This window comes from Felis catus, chromosome D3, assembly GCF_018350175.1.
Source record: "Felis catus isolate Fca126 chromosome D3, F.catus_Fca126_mat1.0, whole genome shotgun sequence".
Lineage (NCBI taxonomy): Eukaryota > Metazoa > Chordata > Mammalia > Carnivora > Felidae > Felis > Felis catus.
This window is the reverse complement of record NC_058379.1, coordinates 77382824-77398061: the sequence shown is the minus strand read 5'-3', so window position 1 is coordinate 77398061 and position 15238 is coordinate 77382824. Positions and strand designations below refer to the sequence as shown.

The 15238-nt window shown below is 44.2% G+C and overlaps 1 protein-coding gene across 1 annotated transcript in view; it reads right to left on the bottom strand.

Moving 5' to 3' along the window:
- The window catches only part of ZNF532 (zinc finger protein 532), a 108914-nt gene that overhangs the window by 28001 nt on the left and 65675 nt on the right, over positions 1-15238 (bottom strand). The window contains 3 exon segments of the mRNA XM_011288142.4: positions 2886-3167; positions 7081-7243; positions 13080-13256. Of these exon segments, the coding sequence (XP_011286444.3) occupies positions 2886-3167; positions 7081-7243; positions 13080-13256 (622 nt within the window).

Genomic DNA, 15238 nt, shown 5'->3' with positions numbered 1-15238 from the left:
AGCAAGGAACCACGGCTGGAGATGGAGATTTGGAAGCTATGTACACATACACATATATGAGAAGTGAAGCCACGAGACTAACTGAAATCTCCCAGAGACAGTGGAATGTTTCCAGGACAGAAACCCAATGGGTGTTCTAGCAACCGGGAGAAAACCCAGGAGGGAGAGCAGTGTTCAACACTTAGGGTAGAAAATGCTTTTAAAAAGCCCTGCCAATTGTGTGAATTACGGGGGGCAGGGGGCCTGCCAATTGAGGAAAAGACTGACAAATGTCGAACTGCCTCGACAGTTAAGGAGGTGGGTTTTGTGACAAGGTGGAGCTGAACAATCCAAGGTGGCCGAGGAGGAGGAACCAGGAGTGGAAAAGGGCAGCCAGAAAGGAGCCTGCTTGACCATCAGAAGGGAAGAGACAGAAGAGACAGAGGGCAGGGGATCGGAGGCTTGCAGTTTAAATGGAGAGAGGTGACGCAAGGGTTCGGACAGGAGGCAAGAAGAACGGGAACAGAGACGAGACGCCTGTAGGCGGGCTGTCGGGAGGTGCAGGGATCTGGTCTGGTTCAGAACGGCAGAAGGCATGCACAGATTGCTGACACACGGTCCGCACTCTGTGCATTTCACCGGTTTGTGAAGACATGTCGTTCCTTTCCCTTCCCCACCTCCTCGCAGGTCTCTCCAGGCATGTGAGCGGCACTGAAAATGGGATCTGATCTCAAGTGCCGCATTCCAAGAGGCAGGCTCTCAACTTCCTCAAAGCTAATCCTAAAACCTACTAAGCCCAACGTTTCCTCGGGACGAACGGCTGCCTCTAACGGAAGGTACCCACGCCGTGCCCGGCACATCGGCACGCACAGCCAGCTCAGGGCGGTGTCTTATGCTACTGTCCTAGGGCAAACAGTTCGAGTTAGTGTTAAATTTCATCATCCCACCACATCTTTCTCGGAGCTGTCCCTTCATCTTTTATTCTAGACCCAATGACTGTCGGATGTGCAAAATAAAGGTAGTTTAAAAAAAAAAAAAAAGAAAAAAGAAGAAGGAATTTGGAAATGTTCCAAGATGGTTACAAAAATCTCAGATGTGTAAGAAATGAAAGCTCTGGGCTCCTTAGATCGAGGTCTGCTCCTGTTTTGGCATTTGTAAAGTCCGGTTTGGATGCCAAGAAAAAAAGACATTTCCTAGAATCACCACAATGGGCGTGGAAAGGTAACTACAGGTAGTGTATTTATACAGTAGATTAACCAAGTACTGCCCCTTAAGAACTACTCAGTATTTGCAATGAATATTGTTATGACCCTCAAGTTGAGATGATTATATAAGCAACGTGTTACTAAAGCCATATATATTCTGTAAGTACTTTTTCCATGAAGAGACGCCGAATTAAGTGTAGTCAGACCAAATAAACACATCTTTTGCAGTGTGATCAATGCTCAGAGACAAGTTCGTACCATTTGGAGACGGCAGTGAGATAAAACACGTCAACCACATGCGCCGCTCAAATAAAACAGTATAAATGAGACGACAAAGTCATTGTCAAAACACTTAATTTAACAAACTTTTCAAGGATCTCGTATATACTAATTACCAACCAACTCCTATGTACTTTTTACACAGGCTCCCCAAGGAGAACTATTTGGTTTTATTGCCTTAAGTTAAAGCAACGGAGATTTTTTTTTAAAAGTATACTGTATCTGAACCCAATGGTGGATCATAGTGTCACGAAGAGAAACCAGCCCCCATTAGGTGCCTTGGGATTCGATACAAAAAGAATACAGCACCTATTCTTATCTAAAAATTCAACCGGGGTCTAATCAAATTTCTAAGAATTATGGGATAAAGAGAAGCAAATTAAGCAACGTCAAAAGGAAGCAATTACCCAAATCCAGAAACGGGGGTGACATATAAAGGATGTATAGTCCAATTTTTTAAACAAATCAATAGCACATTAAAAAAATAACATTGAGGGAGAACTACTACAGAGTAAGAGATTTAAGTTACACAAAAACCAAGTGCAATGCACACTCTTTCTAGAACAATCCAACTTAGAAACCACCAGAAAAACATTACAAAATAATCTTGCTAGATTTATTAGGTCTAACAACGGGCATTTAAAAAATGCTTAGTAGTTGGAGACGTGTACTTACTATTTTAAACAGAATATAAATATTGCAACTCAGGGGCGCCTGGGTGGCTCAGTCGGTTAAGCGACCGACTTCGGCTCAGGTCATGATCTCGCGGTCCGTGGGTTCGAGCCCCGCGTCGGACTCTGTGCTGACAGCTCAGAGCCTGGAGCCTGCTTCAGACCCTGTGTCTCCCTCTCTCTGACCCTCCCCCGTTCATGCTCTGTCTCCCTCTGTCTCAAAAATAAATAAACGCTTAAAAAAATAAATAAATATTGCAACTCAGATTTTTCATTGATTTTGAGGCATAAAGCCTCTCCTGTAGAATTTAAGGAAGGATGAGGTACCTCTTTCTCACTACCAAACTCTGCAAAGAATCACATTACGTCATACAAACACTCCTAACGGGGGCATCTGGGTCACTCCCGTCGATTAACCGACTCTTGGTTTCGGCTCCCGTTCATGATCTCACGGTTTGTGGGTTCCAGCCCCACATCGGGCTCTGCGTTAAAAGCGCGGAGCCTGCTTGGGATTTCTCTCCCCACCCCCCCACCCCCGCCCCTCCTTGGCTTGCTCTCTCTCTCTCTCAAAAAATAAACATTAAAAAACAAAACAAAACAAAGAACTCCTAACAGTTTTCAAAACATCGCTTTCTTTCTCTCCTCCTTCCTTCCTGGTTCGTTAATTCCTGGCAGAGCCGAGCTCCCAGGTGATGGGGGTCTGCCAAGCCCGTGCCCTTCCTCGCACTAACGGGGCGACCTCCGCTCTTACCTTCCCGTGCTCCTTTCTCACGTGGGAAATGTAAACATCTCTCTGCGTGAACAAGCGGCCACACTCCCAACACGTCCACCCGGGACTGGCCACCTTCTTGGGTTCCATGGATTTTTTCACAGGTGATGGAGACTTCTTTTCCAATTTCTCTTTCCCGTTCGTGGCTCTGGTATCCTCTTTGTTTTGATTTGCTGAATTTTGAGTTGCAGGCTTAATGCTCAAAGGCAAGTTTATACCCAAGTTTGGAGGCCCTTCAATACTTTTCAATGTTCCATGCATAGACTATGTTACAAAAAGAAAAGAAATATCTATCACAAATCGTTACCACTGAGAGAAAGCACGTGTGGACTATCTTAACACATTATAGATATTCCAATATGATGTTATATTCATTCAGAAACATTTCTTAATACAGGAAGAAGAAAACCGAAGTGAAATACACACTTGAAAAGAGACAAAGGGGAATTAACTTTTATGGCTGCTCTAAGCGATGCATTTTTAGTTTCAAATAACTTCTGAAAGCCTGTGCCAATTTTAAATTCTTTAAAAAAAAAAAAAAAGCCTTCTGTATTGAGTCCAAATTATTCCTGGCTGCCTATCCTCCCCCAGGGAACCCGTGAGTCCTGTGCAACACACTCTATCTGGGGAAGAACATCTTACTTTCACATCTATCCAGAAACGCGTGAAAAGGCTGACACCGGGGCAGGTATTCAAGACCCCCAGCCGATCACCTTTAACAAGACCCTGAGACCAGAACAAAGCCTTCTCCCTCCCTTTTGTACCTTCTGCATTCTTGGAACACTTGGGAGAGTTTAGGTTTTTGTTGGGGAGTTTCGGGGGTCATTTCAATCTCCCTACAGCCTACTCCGGTCTCTCTCTCCTTCCCGATACCACCCAGGCTTGTGGACTGTCTACAGCAGATGCCGATACTCAAAAAGCCTCTTACAATTGCTTAGAGTGTTTATTATCGTTCATGTAACAGCCACGACAGCTATCTGAACTTAGACTCGCAGGATTCCAATTTCTAATGGGGTAAAATTAGTGCCATCTGGGTCTAAAGATCAGCTTGCTTTGGTTTTTGTTTTGTGTTCTAGAAGCAGAGTTCCCCCTCACCAAACCCTCCCTGCCCCCCCCCCCCCAAAAAGGAGGGAAATCAGTCCGTGCCTCAATGATGTAGGTAGGATTTATCTTTTGAACAGGGCCTTCTCACGTAGCCAGCATTCAGGCTTGTAGCTACTAGCCTTAGAGTCCTGAACCTGTAGAACCTACAGAACGTGACACACGTTTCCGAATGAGCCCGGGATCTCCTACGTCCCACAGACTCACACTGAATAGATCTCGGCTCCACAGTCTTTCTTGAGTGTTCAAGAAGGTGTTGCCTCAGCATGCTCTCCATCATAATTTCTCAGGAAAGCCTGCCTCTAAGCAGTGCCAAGAATTCACCAACCTTCGTCAGTACTGTCTTACCCCAGAAGGAAAAAGAGGGTCTGTCATCATGTCATGAGCAGGGGCCGCACCAGTCTACCCAGAGGACACTTAAACTGGTCTCTCAAAAGGGCCTGGGAGGAATGTCTGATGTCCTTTGGCAAGAGAAAATCTGGGGCGAGACGTGATCTCTTGGTGGCCAAAAGGCTGTGCACTGGCCTTTTTCAAAACAGAAGCCAGGTTTTTCATTTTTAACCATTTAAACCCCAAAGAAAGCAAACCTCAAAATTTTCTAGCAAATTTTTCATACGTTTCTAGGCAAATACATTTTTGACAAATGAAAGTTGAGGAGAGGGTGATGTATTAAAATATTCTTCTGAAAAAAAATAAACAAAAAGTAAAATAAAATAAAATAAAATAAAATAAAATAAAATAAAATAAAATAAAACAAAACATTCTTCTGTAAGCTGACCTTCCAGGGCTACAGAAATTACAGAAAAGCAGCCAAAAGTTCGGCTGTGCAATGAAATGTGTGCTAAAATGGAAATTTCTAATTCACTCATTTCATTTTCACATCACAAGTAAAAATAACATCGTTTGGTAAAAACAAGTATCTTTTTTTAATAAAAGAAATACAACTTAATTCTTAGAACTGACCTTTCCTTAGGTCCTGTAACCACAAATAACTTGAATGATTGTAACTTAGAATTTGCTTTAAATGTAAATGCCAACAAGTCTACGCATGGGATCCTATGCAGTGAATAAATCTATGCTTTGGCAGAAGAAATGATACAAATTGGGGGTGCCTGGGTGGCTCAGTCGATGGGGCGTCCAACTCTGGCTCAGGTCATGATCTTGCGGTTCATGAGTTCAAGCCCCACATCGGGCTCTGTGCTGACAGCTTGGAGCCTGGAGCCTGCTTCAAGTTCTGTGTCTCCTTCCCTCCCCTGCCACCTCTGTTTCTCCCTTGCTGGCACTCTGTCTCTCTGTCTCTCTCTCTCTCTCTCTCTCAAAAATAAAGATTACCAAAAAAATTAAAAAAAAAAATGATACGAGTTGGATTAAATTAGGCAAATAAAGATCTACCTTTACATGAACATGTATGTGGGGAAACACTGTTCCTCTCCTTTCTCTGAATTCTTTCCTTGTGAAAAACTGAACAGCACAGCTAGTGATATAAATAAAGTCACAAGAACTGGTGTAGATCTTAAAAATAAAACACAAAAATAGGGGGCCCCTAAACCTTTATCTTTATTCTCACCCATCCCCAAACACGTAAAGAAAGGCAGGGTATTTTAAATGTATGGAACATACTTGAAATGAGAACATAAGTGAGTATTCCCACTGTTTTCGTATCATGTAGTCTTATAAAGGTTCAGGTGAATAAAAACAATTCTTTCGTCCTTGTGGCCATGGGATTTGCCACTCCTCTTCAGTCTCTATTTCTTGGAACCTTGTATGCCTCCAAATTCACTATTAACACAAGGAAGACCCTAACCGCAAAGTCGATGACCCCACTTTCCAGATGTTGTGGGGTTTTTTTTTTCCTGGCCATTCACTAAATAAACATTTGTTGTCAAGACGGTTTTGTAATTTTAGTGAAAACCTTTGAAGTAACTGAAGAGGATTTTACTGCACTTCAAGTGATGATCAGGAAACCTATCTCCCATGCATTGACTCACCCTAGTAATGCCCCAGTGCCACCCCCATCTCCCGGCTGCCAACCAGCAGACCCTCTGAGACGTTAGGTTCTTTGCAGTAGGCAATTACACTATGTGAGCGCACATAGGCTCAACACGGGAAATTTCAAGGATTAACGGTCCATTCATTTAACTACGATGAGACTAGACTAATTCAGAGACCTTCATCTGCTCTTGAAACTGACCTTTCTCGTATAATATATTAAAAAAGAAAAGAACTAAGAGAAAGAGAGATGGAGTTAATGATGCTGGGCCTGTTATGTCTCTTTTTAAAGAGTAAAGTCCCTTTAAGCTCTGAGGGCTGCTGGATATTATCTCCTAATCACATGGGAATAAAACTGCTTACCCCATCACAGTGGGCAGTTAAGAGACTAGGACTCAAGCTCTGTCCATCATGAGCTTAAAAGGCTGTGAAGAGATTTAGGCGCCCCTTTTGGGTGTTGGGGGTGGGTTATCCAAACTGGACATTTATTTCGTTAACTGAACACTCACCAGGGACCAGACACTGTGCTGTACCCAGCACATTTCACTATCAATTTACATGCAACCTTGATAGAGAAAAAAAAAAAAAAAAGACTTAAAGATCCAGGGGCATCCATTATCATGCAAATTTAACTGCTTAAATAATCTCAAGGGAAGACCCTCGTTTTCCTAAATACACCGGTATCTGTAACGAATTAACACAATTCGCCAGAGTCCTTGTCTATTTCTAAAGCCTGTACCAGACGGACTTCTCAAAGAAAAGTAAACTGCATCGTCATCGTTTTCACATGTAGGACAAAAAAAAAAGAACCCTAATACTTTATTTTTCTTTTAGAATCCCAGGGCATTCATCTGTTACTCTGCGTTGATCTTTCATGGTGACCCAGATCAGGACTCAGGAATAAGCGGCGTCAGTCAAGCAAACGTCTGACGGCCGCGTTCTGTAAACTGCTCAGTACCAACATCAGTACCCTTCCCTTCCCTCAACAGCATGCAGCTTCCTCGGCATCTACAGCTCAGCCTTGACTCGTGATCAATGAATGTGGGTCTGCAATGCACTTAACGGGACACGAGAGATGCGCACACACCTTGATATGGTCCATCATGAGTTGCTTCTGTGCATATAAAAGGGAACAGTCGGGACACTTGAAAACAGACACCTTCTGGTTTTCGATGTGTTGGTCAAAGTGGCGATACAGCAGGGTTTGCAGGGTAAACACAGTGTCGCACATGGAACACTTATAAATTATTCTAAAACAGAAGAAGTGTGTGGACAGGTCAGTCAGCCCTCAACTCCAAAGCCGAGGGAACTGTTACTTTACATCTCAAGGGGGCAGAGGCAGTGAGAACACGTAAACACGGTAAAAAGAACAAAAACAGTTTAGCTTTGAAATAAACTTCTGAAGGCAACTGGCATCGCTCAAGCGCAGACCAATCTTCACAGCTTGAGTAAAGGTGCATTCAACCGCCTTTGCAGTGAAGTCTCAATTAATGACCATTTTGTTACTTACACATCTACATCTGACACTTGTTTTGTTTTGTTTTTTTACAAGATCGTCACTTGTTCGTTATTTTAACACAGAGCAAAAGAACCCTTGATTTTTTTTTTTCAAGTATTCTTTAAGATAGGACCAGGAACACAGCTGGATGGCGGTCCCCTAACTTGATAAAGAATTTTGTTAATGAACTTAAGTCGGGCTGTTCAGCTCTGATGCTTGCATAAGCTGTTACTTGCCCCGAGTTTTCTTTTCGAGTTCGTAACAATTTTACACTGAAATCGCAGTATTTCTCTACGTGTTCTTCATAAGGAAAGCCCTATGCCAGTAAACAATTATACACCAAAAAAAAAAAAAAGAAAAGAAAAGAAAGGAAAGAAACAGAAAAGAAAATCCATACCACAGTTGCTTCAACACTTGAATGTCTGCTGTGTTTAAAATGGTTTAGAATACGGTCTACTACGAACCATTCCTGTACCTTACTGCCAAGCAACCTCCTTAAAAACTAATTCGTTATACCCGAACCTTCTGAACATAATCCCCTCTATCCATCAACACCTTCCACTGAAGCTCAGGCAGGAGGGAAAGTACTAGACTCCCCCGCTACCAAACCTCTGCCTCCAGGGGCTCTCCTGGTGGTTCATGAACATATATGTCTAGGATGGGTCACCTTTCTTCAGTGACTGTTCCAGGTCTCCCTGGTCCTCAGGGGAGGCCCCAGGGACCCCTGTTCTGCCTTGGAAGGAGAATGGCGAGAAGAACAAAGAATCCTCGGAGCTTAGGAAAATGGCAGAGAAACACTGACGGAAGGGACAAGTCAGAGAGGAAAAAAGCCACGCTGTGCTTCTGTTTGCTATTTCTACAGCAAAGCAAAGAAAAGGCATGCCTCTGGAAACCCCATGTCTTTCCTCTCAGGGTCTTCTCCAGAAAGCACTTCTCGCTTCGTGGTTCTATCAAAACATTACAGATTTAACTTTTTTTCCCTTTTTTCCACATAAAATTTGTAAGTTTAATTGGATTGAGCGGCACGGGTTTTCCAAGGTCTCGACATATTAGTAATTTAGCGCAGATCACGAGCACATGTGACTGGGGAGGGGAGGGATGTTCTTGTTTGTCTGTTTGTTTTTAGGACTTCGTGACCTCGCCACACACTCGAAGGCGGCACACAAGTGATGTTGTCATCATTAACCTGACCAAGTGTGACAAGGATGTTCATTTCCTCACTATTTAAAATCGCTTAGAATTGAAAGTAGCCCCAACATCCGGTAATATTAAGTACTGAAGTCAGAGCAACTATGTGATTTTTTAAGAAGTATGCTATGGACGTATACCAATGACCGGAAAGACTTTCGTGAAAATGAACACAATACGTAACAAGGCAGTATGTACGGTATGACCACATCTTTCTAAGGGCATAGAAAAGAAGCAGAAGGTTATAGAACTGTCATCTCTGCGGGATGGTATTACAGGTTTTCTTACTGTTTTCCTGGTCTGTACTTCTCGGTTTTTCTGTTATTAGCATAGAGCAGTAAGAGGAAACGAATAGCCTCAGGAAGAGAATGAAAATTTACTAGCTAGGCTAAGAGAGGTTTCCTCAGGATTCTACTCTTACATTTTCAGAAATAACTATTTCATGAAAAATGGCATGGTTCCTTCTATTCGTGCCACATTCCTTTGGGGAGGGGTTTTTGTTTGCTTTGATTTTTATGCTCTCTACCGCAGAGCAAAGAAAAGTATAAGAGAGGAGATCAACTATTTACCTAGGCATTTTTCTGGGGAACAGTTTGCCGGTAGAATACCGGGACACCGCCCCACAAACTGCTCACTCGTATGAAGGGGGAGGTGATGGCTTTCTAGAGGAGAGATCTGGCGGACACCCACTTGGCCAGATGATGAAGTCAGAACTTCCACGGGAAGCACAGACAGGCAGCATGTGTCTCTGATACAACACCATGAGGAGCTTCCTGCCAGGAGGACGTGTCCCGAGTCCAGCTACAAGAAGGCCGTGACGGACGGAGGTCATCCCGAGAACGAAAGGCCAGTGTCCTCTTTTGGATGACCAAAGACAGGAGAGGCAGGGAAAGAGCAAGCAACTGTTTCCAGAGGGAAGAACGAGACAGGACCGATAAATGCAGAACAAGCTTCTGGATAGGATTTTGAACCTGAGCCAAACAAACAAAGAAAAAGATATTTTCTCATTTATTAGAGAGATTGTAATGGGGTCTAAGCACTGGGCAGGAATGAGCCCAACACCGATTTCTGATTGGGACGGCTAAATGGTGGGGACATCCCTGGCTGTCCTTTTTGGGAGGAGAGGCAGAACACCGATATTTATGTCATGCTGCCCATTATTCCGGAACACGAGAAAAAGAGACTCAGGGAGAACGAGACAGTGGAGTAATATTAACCGTCGTGAATGCTGACAATTAGGGAATGTGGGGGGGGGGGACGTCAGAGTCTCTATAGAGGCCTTCCAACTTTTGCGTAGGACAGAAGCTAAAAAATGTTCAAACGGTGCTCGTGTTAAAAAAAAAAAAAACAAAGCCCAAATAAACGAGCCTCATTGACACAGAGTTAGACCGTGACGATCCCGACTGACAATGGAAGAAAACCACAGGGGACAGCCAGGCCGGGGAGGGAAGGTAGTCGGGCAAATGTGTGGGTAGAGCGTGGTGAGGGAACAGACAGAATCATAGCGTGGCTGGATTCCCAGGCTGTGGGGCCGGCGGCGGAGGTCCTATAGGGTCATGATGGGCTCTGAGAGCCAAACTTCTAAGCGTGACTGAATCCTACCCTGGTGGCAGGACTGAGGGAACGGTCGGATATGATAACCAGGCCAGGGGGTGGGGTGGCGTGGAACCGAAGAGAAGTGGGGAGGGCAGCGGAAGGGGTTAAAAAGAACTAGAAGGCTAAAAGCAAATACCCACGCTCAGGTCCAACCCACAGCCTGCTCCCCTTGAAACCGGGTGCTACCCTTGAAACACATGCAACAATAAATGGAATGAAACATCCTCAGCTCTGAAATCACCACCACAAACCTCCTCCTTTACTGCCACTGACTAAGCGCCAAGCACTGTCCTGAGCAACACCTGACAGCGTCCACACCTTCCACAGGTGAACCACAGATGGGCGCAGAGAGATGGGAGGATCTGCTCGATGCTGCACAAAGCCTAGGTTCAAACTCAGCACTGTTGGACCCCAAAGCCCTCCGCCCAGTGGTGACCACAACTTTGCACGTGCTTTATTTCGTAGGGACCTGTTCAGAAACTCTGTCTCTTATGTAATTAAGTGTAATTAAAGTGACTGAAAAGCAAGAAACAAACACAGGAACAGTAAGCACCTGGCATCTGAGAAATACTACATAAACGTTACATAAAAAAATTTTTTTAAATAAACAAACTCTTGCATTGTCCTTTTCAATTTGAGCTGCTGGGACTGCAGGGCTTTATGGGTGCGTTTTCAGACCTCCACATATTCTCTAAAGGAAATGGGGGAGTGGAGTATTTTTATACTGATCTTTTAAGTTAATGCACATCACTTGCATAATGATGAGTCACTTGCATAACTGCCTGTTAACCAAATACTGCTAAGGGACTTCGATGCCTGAGTTTCCAACGCAGTCAGGGCTACTGATCTGGGGGGGGGGGGCGGGGGCTGCCCTGAGATGCAGGGCAGAGATGGGTTTAATGTCAAAAGGAAGCTTCCGAGTCAAGTGTAGGCCAGACAGCATTCCAGCAGGCCGCAGGAAGGAAGGTTTTCCAAGAGCCTGAACTGGGAGAGGCGGCAGGCAAGAGGGATCTCAAGGCACGCTGTGGTCCAGTCGTGACCAACAAAGATAAAAAGAGCCCGAGAAGCAGCACCTGGTACCACAGCCAAGCCGCAGGGAAGGACGCGCTCCAGCCGAGCACCATGGTCACCTTGAATCAAGGAAGTTAAGTTAAAGTTCACTGCTTTGGCAGTTTTGTCGTATTTCACTTATAATTTATTTACTTATTTATTTTTTAGCTTTAGAGTTTAAAACATAGTAGTCCATGCCTATCTTTAGGCTTGGCACTTATTAAGGAACCACTATAGTGAAAATAATTTTAGGACAACACCGGAATAATTTTTTCCTACATATTACTCAAATTTGAAAAATGCTGTTTTGGTTTATGTTAAAAATTTGCTGCCCTGTATTCCCAGGTAACAACTACTATTCCAGATTTCGGTGAAGTTTGATTTATTTGAAGAAAGAACCAAATAAAAAAAAAAAAAAAAAACCTATTAACTGGGGGCAAGATACTGCTTTAGTGTCCAGAAGCCTTACTACCACGAACACCAAAGACCGTTTTACTAGAACTCACTGACGTGCGTCTTCAGGGTCAAGACACCAAGTGCTACATGGATCGCCCAATCTGCAGTTTGAGGATCCACAGAGATCAGAGCGAAGGTCCCACTAGAACAGAATTCCATTTTATCGTAGTTCTTTTAGCAAACAGACTCATTCCTGCAGCGTGCAGTCATTAATATCTCCCCCAAACTAAAGGTTACAATGCGAGCCAGACATATATGACATGGAACATCCACATCTTCCCTCCAAGCTTTCCTGGACTGTGGGTGGGGTGAAACCCACCGATAGCCTGGGGCAGCAAATTTAGCCTCACGTCACGATCAGATGCCACACCGCCATAAATAATCCTGGAATAAAGGAGCCTGGCCAAGAGCAGCTAATCCAGTGCTGTGTACATGACAAAGAGGAAATGTGGAAAGGACCAGTGCTGCTGAGCCCCCTCTGTGCTCCGGACAGAGGGACTGTGTGCCACGCATCTTAAATGTCACCGCCTCTCTGCCTCACACGAGCTCTGGGATGGAACGCTACCCTCACTTTACAGGGGAGAAAATGGAAGTTGAAACAGAGCCCGTGATGGTCCCAGATCTCGCAGCTGGTGGGGGGGTGGCAGGACTCTGCGTCCAAGGCCCACGTTCCCTCCTCTCTGTTAAGCTGCCTGTAACGCAGGCAGGCAGCCCTCGTCTGCTGCAGCAGACGCTTCGTCCTTAAAGACTCAATAAAGCAAAAACTACAGAATAAGGAGCAAGATTAAAAGGCAAAAATGAAGCTCATTTTTATGAATCAAGGACTTATACTGGCTGTGAAGTTAAATTCAGTAACCAGTGTTTTAAACGGACTTCGTATTATGAATGTTCGGATGAAAAGCGTGTCCCTACGAGAAACCGTGTAAAAATGGAAAGACCGTGTTTTACAGTTCCCCAAGAAGTTAGTTGTTAAACTCGTCGTAAGCCAAAGAGCAAAAATTGATAAATATTCACCTGCTTCGTAAAAAAAATAAAAAAAATTAAAAAAAAACAACAACAAAAAAACTGAAGACGAGAGCATAAATAATAGGTAACATTTTCCTCTGGACAGAGGCTTCACCTGGGAAGAGCTGAACGGGTTAGGTAGCGATGAGCTACGAGCGGCGCCTCGCGGAGCATCGGAATCTGCGCGGTGGCCTAAGTCTTCGTCTCTTTGAGTTTTCTTCCACAGAACTACTCCTTCCTCTAAGTCGCTAGGTAAAGCAGTGGCATAAAAGTCAGAAGGCAACAGGACTTACTTTGGCTCTCCTATCTTGACGCCAGGATGCTGTGTGTAGGCATGGGAATGTGTGCTTGGGGCAGACTTAAACGCCATGGGACAAATAGGACACTTGTAGAAGACTTCACAGTGAGAGCCCTGGATGTGAGACTTCAGAGCGGCCACGTCAGAGTACACGACATTGCAATGGACACACCTGCCAGGGAAACAAACACGCGGTCGTCAGCACGGGACCCTCACACATGTGCACCTTCGCTGTAAAAGTCAGGTAAAATGAGTATGGTTTAATGGCCTCTTTAAGGTTTCTAATGGCTTTCTGGAAGCAAGCTTTGGGGCTTTTTTCTATTAATAACAGACCAAATTATTTTTACAGATTTAAGAAAGAAGATAGCGAAGAAGAAAAAATAAAACTCCAACGGTCTGATTCTTGGGCATCTTTAAATTTTTCAGGAATAAATACCCGAACTCCGGACTGTGAAGACCGATGGATCATGGGGGCTGTATCGGGGCCAATGGACGTGGCAAGACCTTACGACCTGTGACCCTGGAGAACACTCCCACGTGCTAGGTTCTCACACCGGGCCCTGAGGTTCCTAACCAATGGCATTTCCAATGGAAGAAATCTTCACTGCCTCAACCTACGTGCCATCAACGGAGGGGCGGAGAGAATAAATCAGTACTGGCATCGAAGCCATGGCCACTGTCTCCTGGTGCACAGTGATGTGGTCAATGTGTCTGGAGGTTAAGGGAGCCTGTGGGGCAGAGAAAGTTAACCACCTAGGTTGTTTATCTCCTGGAAAATAAGTTCAAGCACACTTACTTACATTTGTCTAAGAAATAACATGAATTATAAACTTCCGACAAGTCAACATCACTAAATGAATTCCTCTCCAGTTAACTCCCTGACTTCTTGAGTGTGTAATAATTGGATTAGCTCAAGAACTGATCACATCTAGTCCCACAGAAACCAGCTCTGACACTTAAGATACGTTTCCCCCCAACCTCATCTTTCTCGTGCAGGGACTCTCAACAACACTTACGGACACATCCACTTGATGACCTCACCATCCTCTGTTCACGCCTGAAAACTACTTGAGGGCAGGGTCTGTGGAGACAAACCTGTAATGCACCTGAGCGGGCACGCTCCTGGAAGTGAAGGTGGGAGCTGGCTTCAGGAACGAGGACTGTGGACAGGGCCTGCCTTCCAGCGGGCAGGGCTTGATCATTTCTGCGTTAGTCTCGGGTACTTCCATCCTTGGAACCTCCCTCCTGAATTCATGGGGGTGCCAAAGTCACACAGGACTGGCCTTATGTGAAGCATGTGGGTTCTATAAAGGGTGCCACGTTAAGCTTCGCAAGCATTTCATACAAATCGTAATTAACGCATTCGCGTTTTAAATGACTTAAGGCGTAATGTTTGGCAACCCATATATTAAAGATACTAAATAATGATAGAATAATTAAGAAAGCTCCGTTATCTTATCTACTTGAACTACTACTTTCAGCATTAAAGCCACCAACAACACTGAAATTATTTTGGGTTAGACTGAACTTGTGTTGTCTTGAACAAGCTACTGATCTCTGGGCGAATGTCTCATTGTAAAATGAGAAGAGTTGAAACTCAAGCACTTTTTCGTTCTTCCCGACCCTGGAAGCCTATCCTACAAAAGAGGAAGATCACATAAAACAAAAATGGGTTCCTAATGTAACAGGAGGATCCTCTACATCAGCATCATAAACAGAAGAACTTTCCCATCAAGGGTAGGAAGGTGGTGTTCAAAGAGTCGAGACCCAGGAAGGGGCAAAAGAAACAAATTCTCGACATTCTCTCAGGTCGCCTGGACTGGAAGATTTGATCTTGAAGAAAACAAGCAGGAAGCTAAAGGATCTAGACAACAGTTGAAGAAGTAGCTAAGGCATGGTAAAAAAAAGCATCAGGGAGTCCAAGGAAAAACCCTCATCACCATGAGGAAAGAAAGCAGAGAATTTAAAAACAAAGCAAGAAGAGAAAGAGTTGTAGAATACCTGCTGACAGGTGCAAGAAAAGTTTCAGGGGCTACAGAGGCCAATTGGGAATGGAAATGAGACAGACAAATAGAAGACAGAATTTGTAGAGTTCATACAGTATCTTAATGCTACTAAAAATCCAGCCTATAAATAAATATTTCATATACCCGA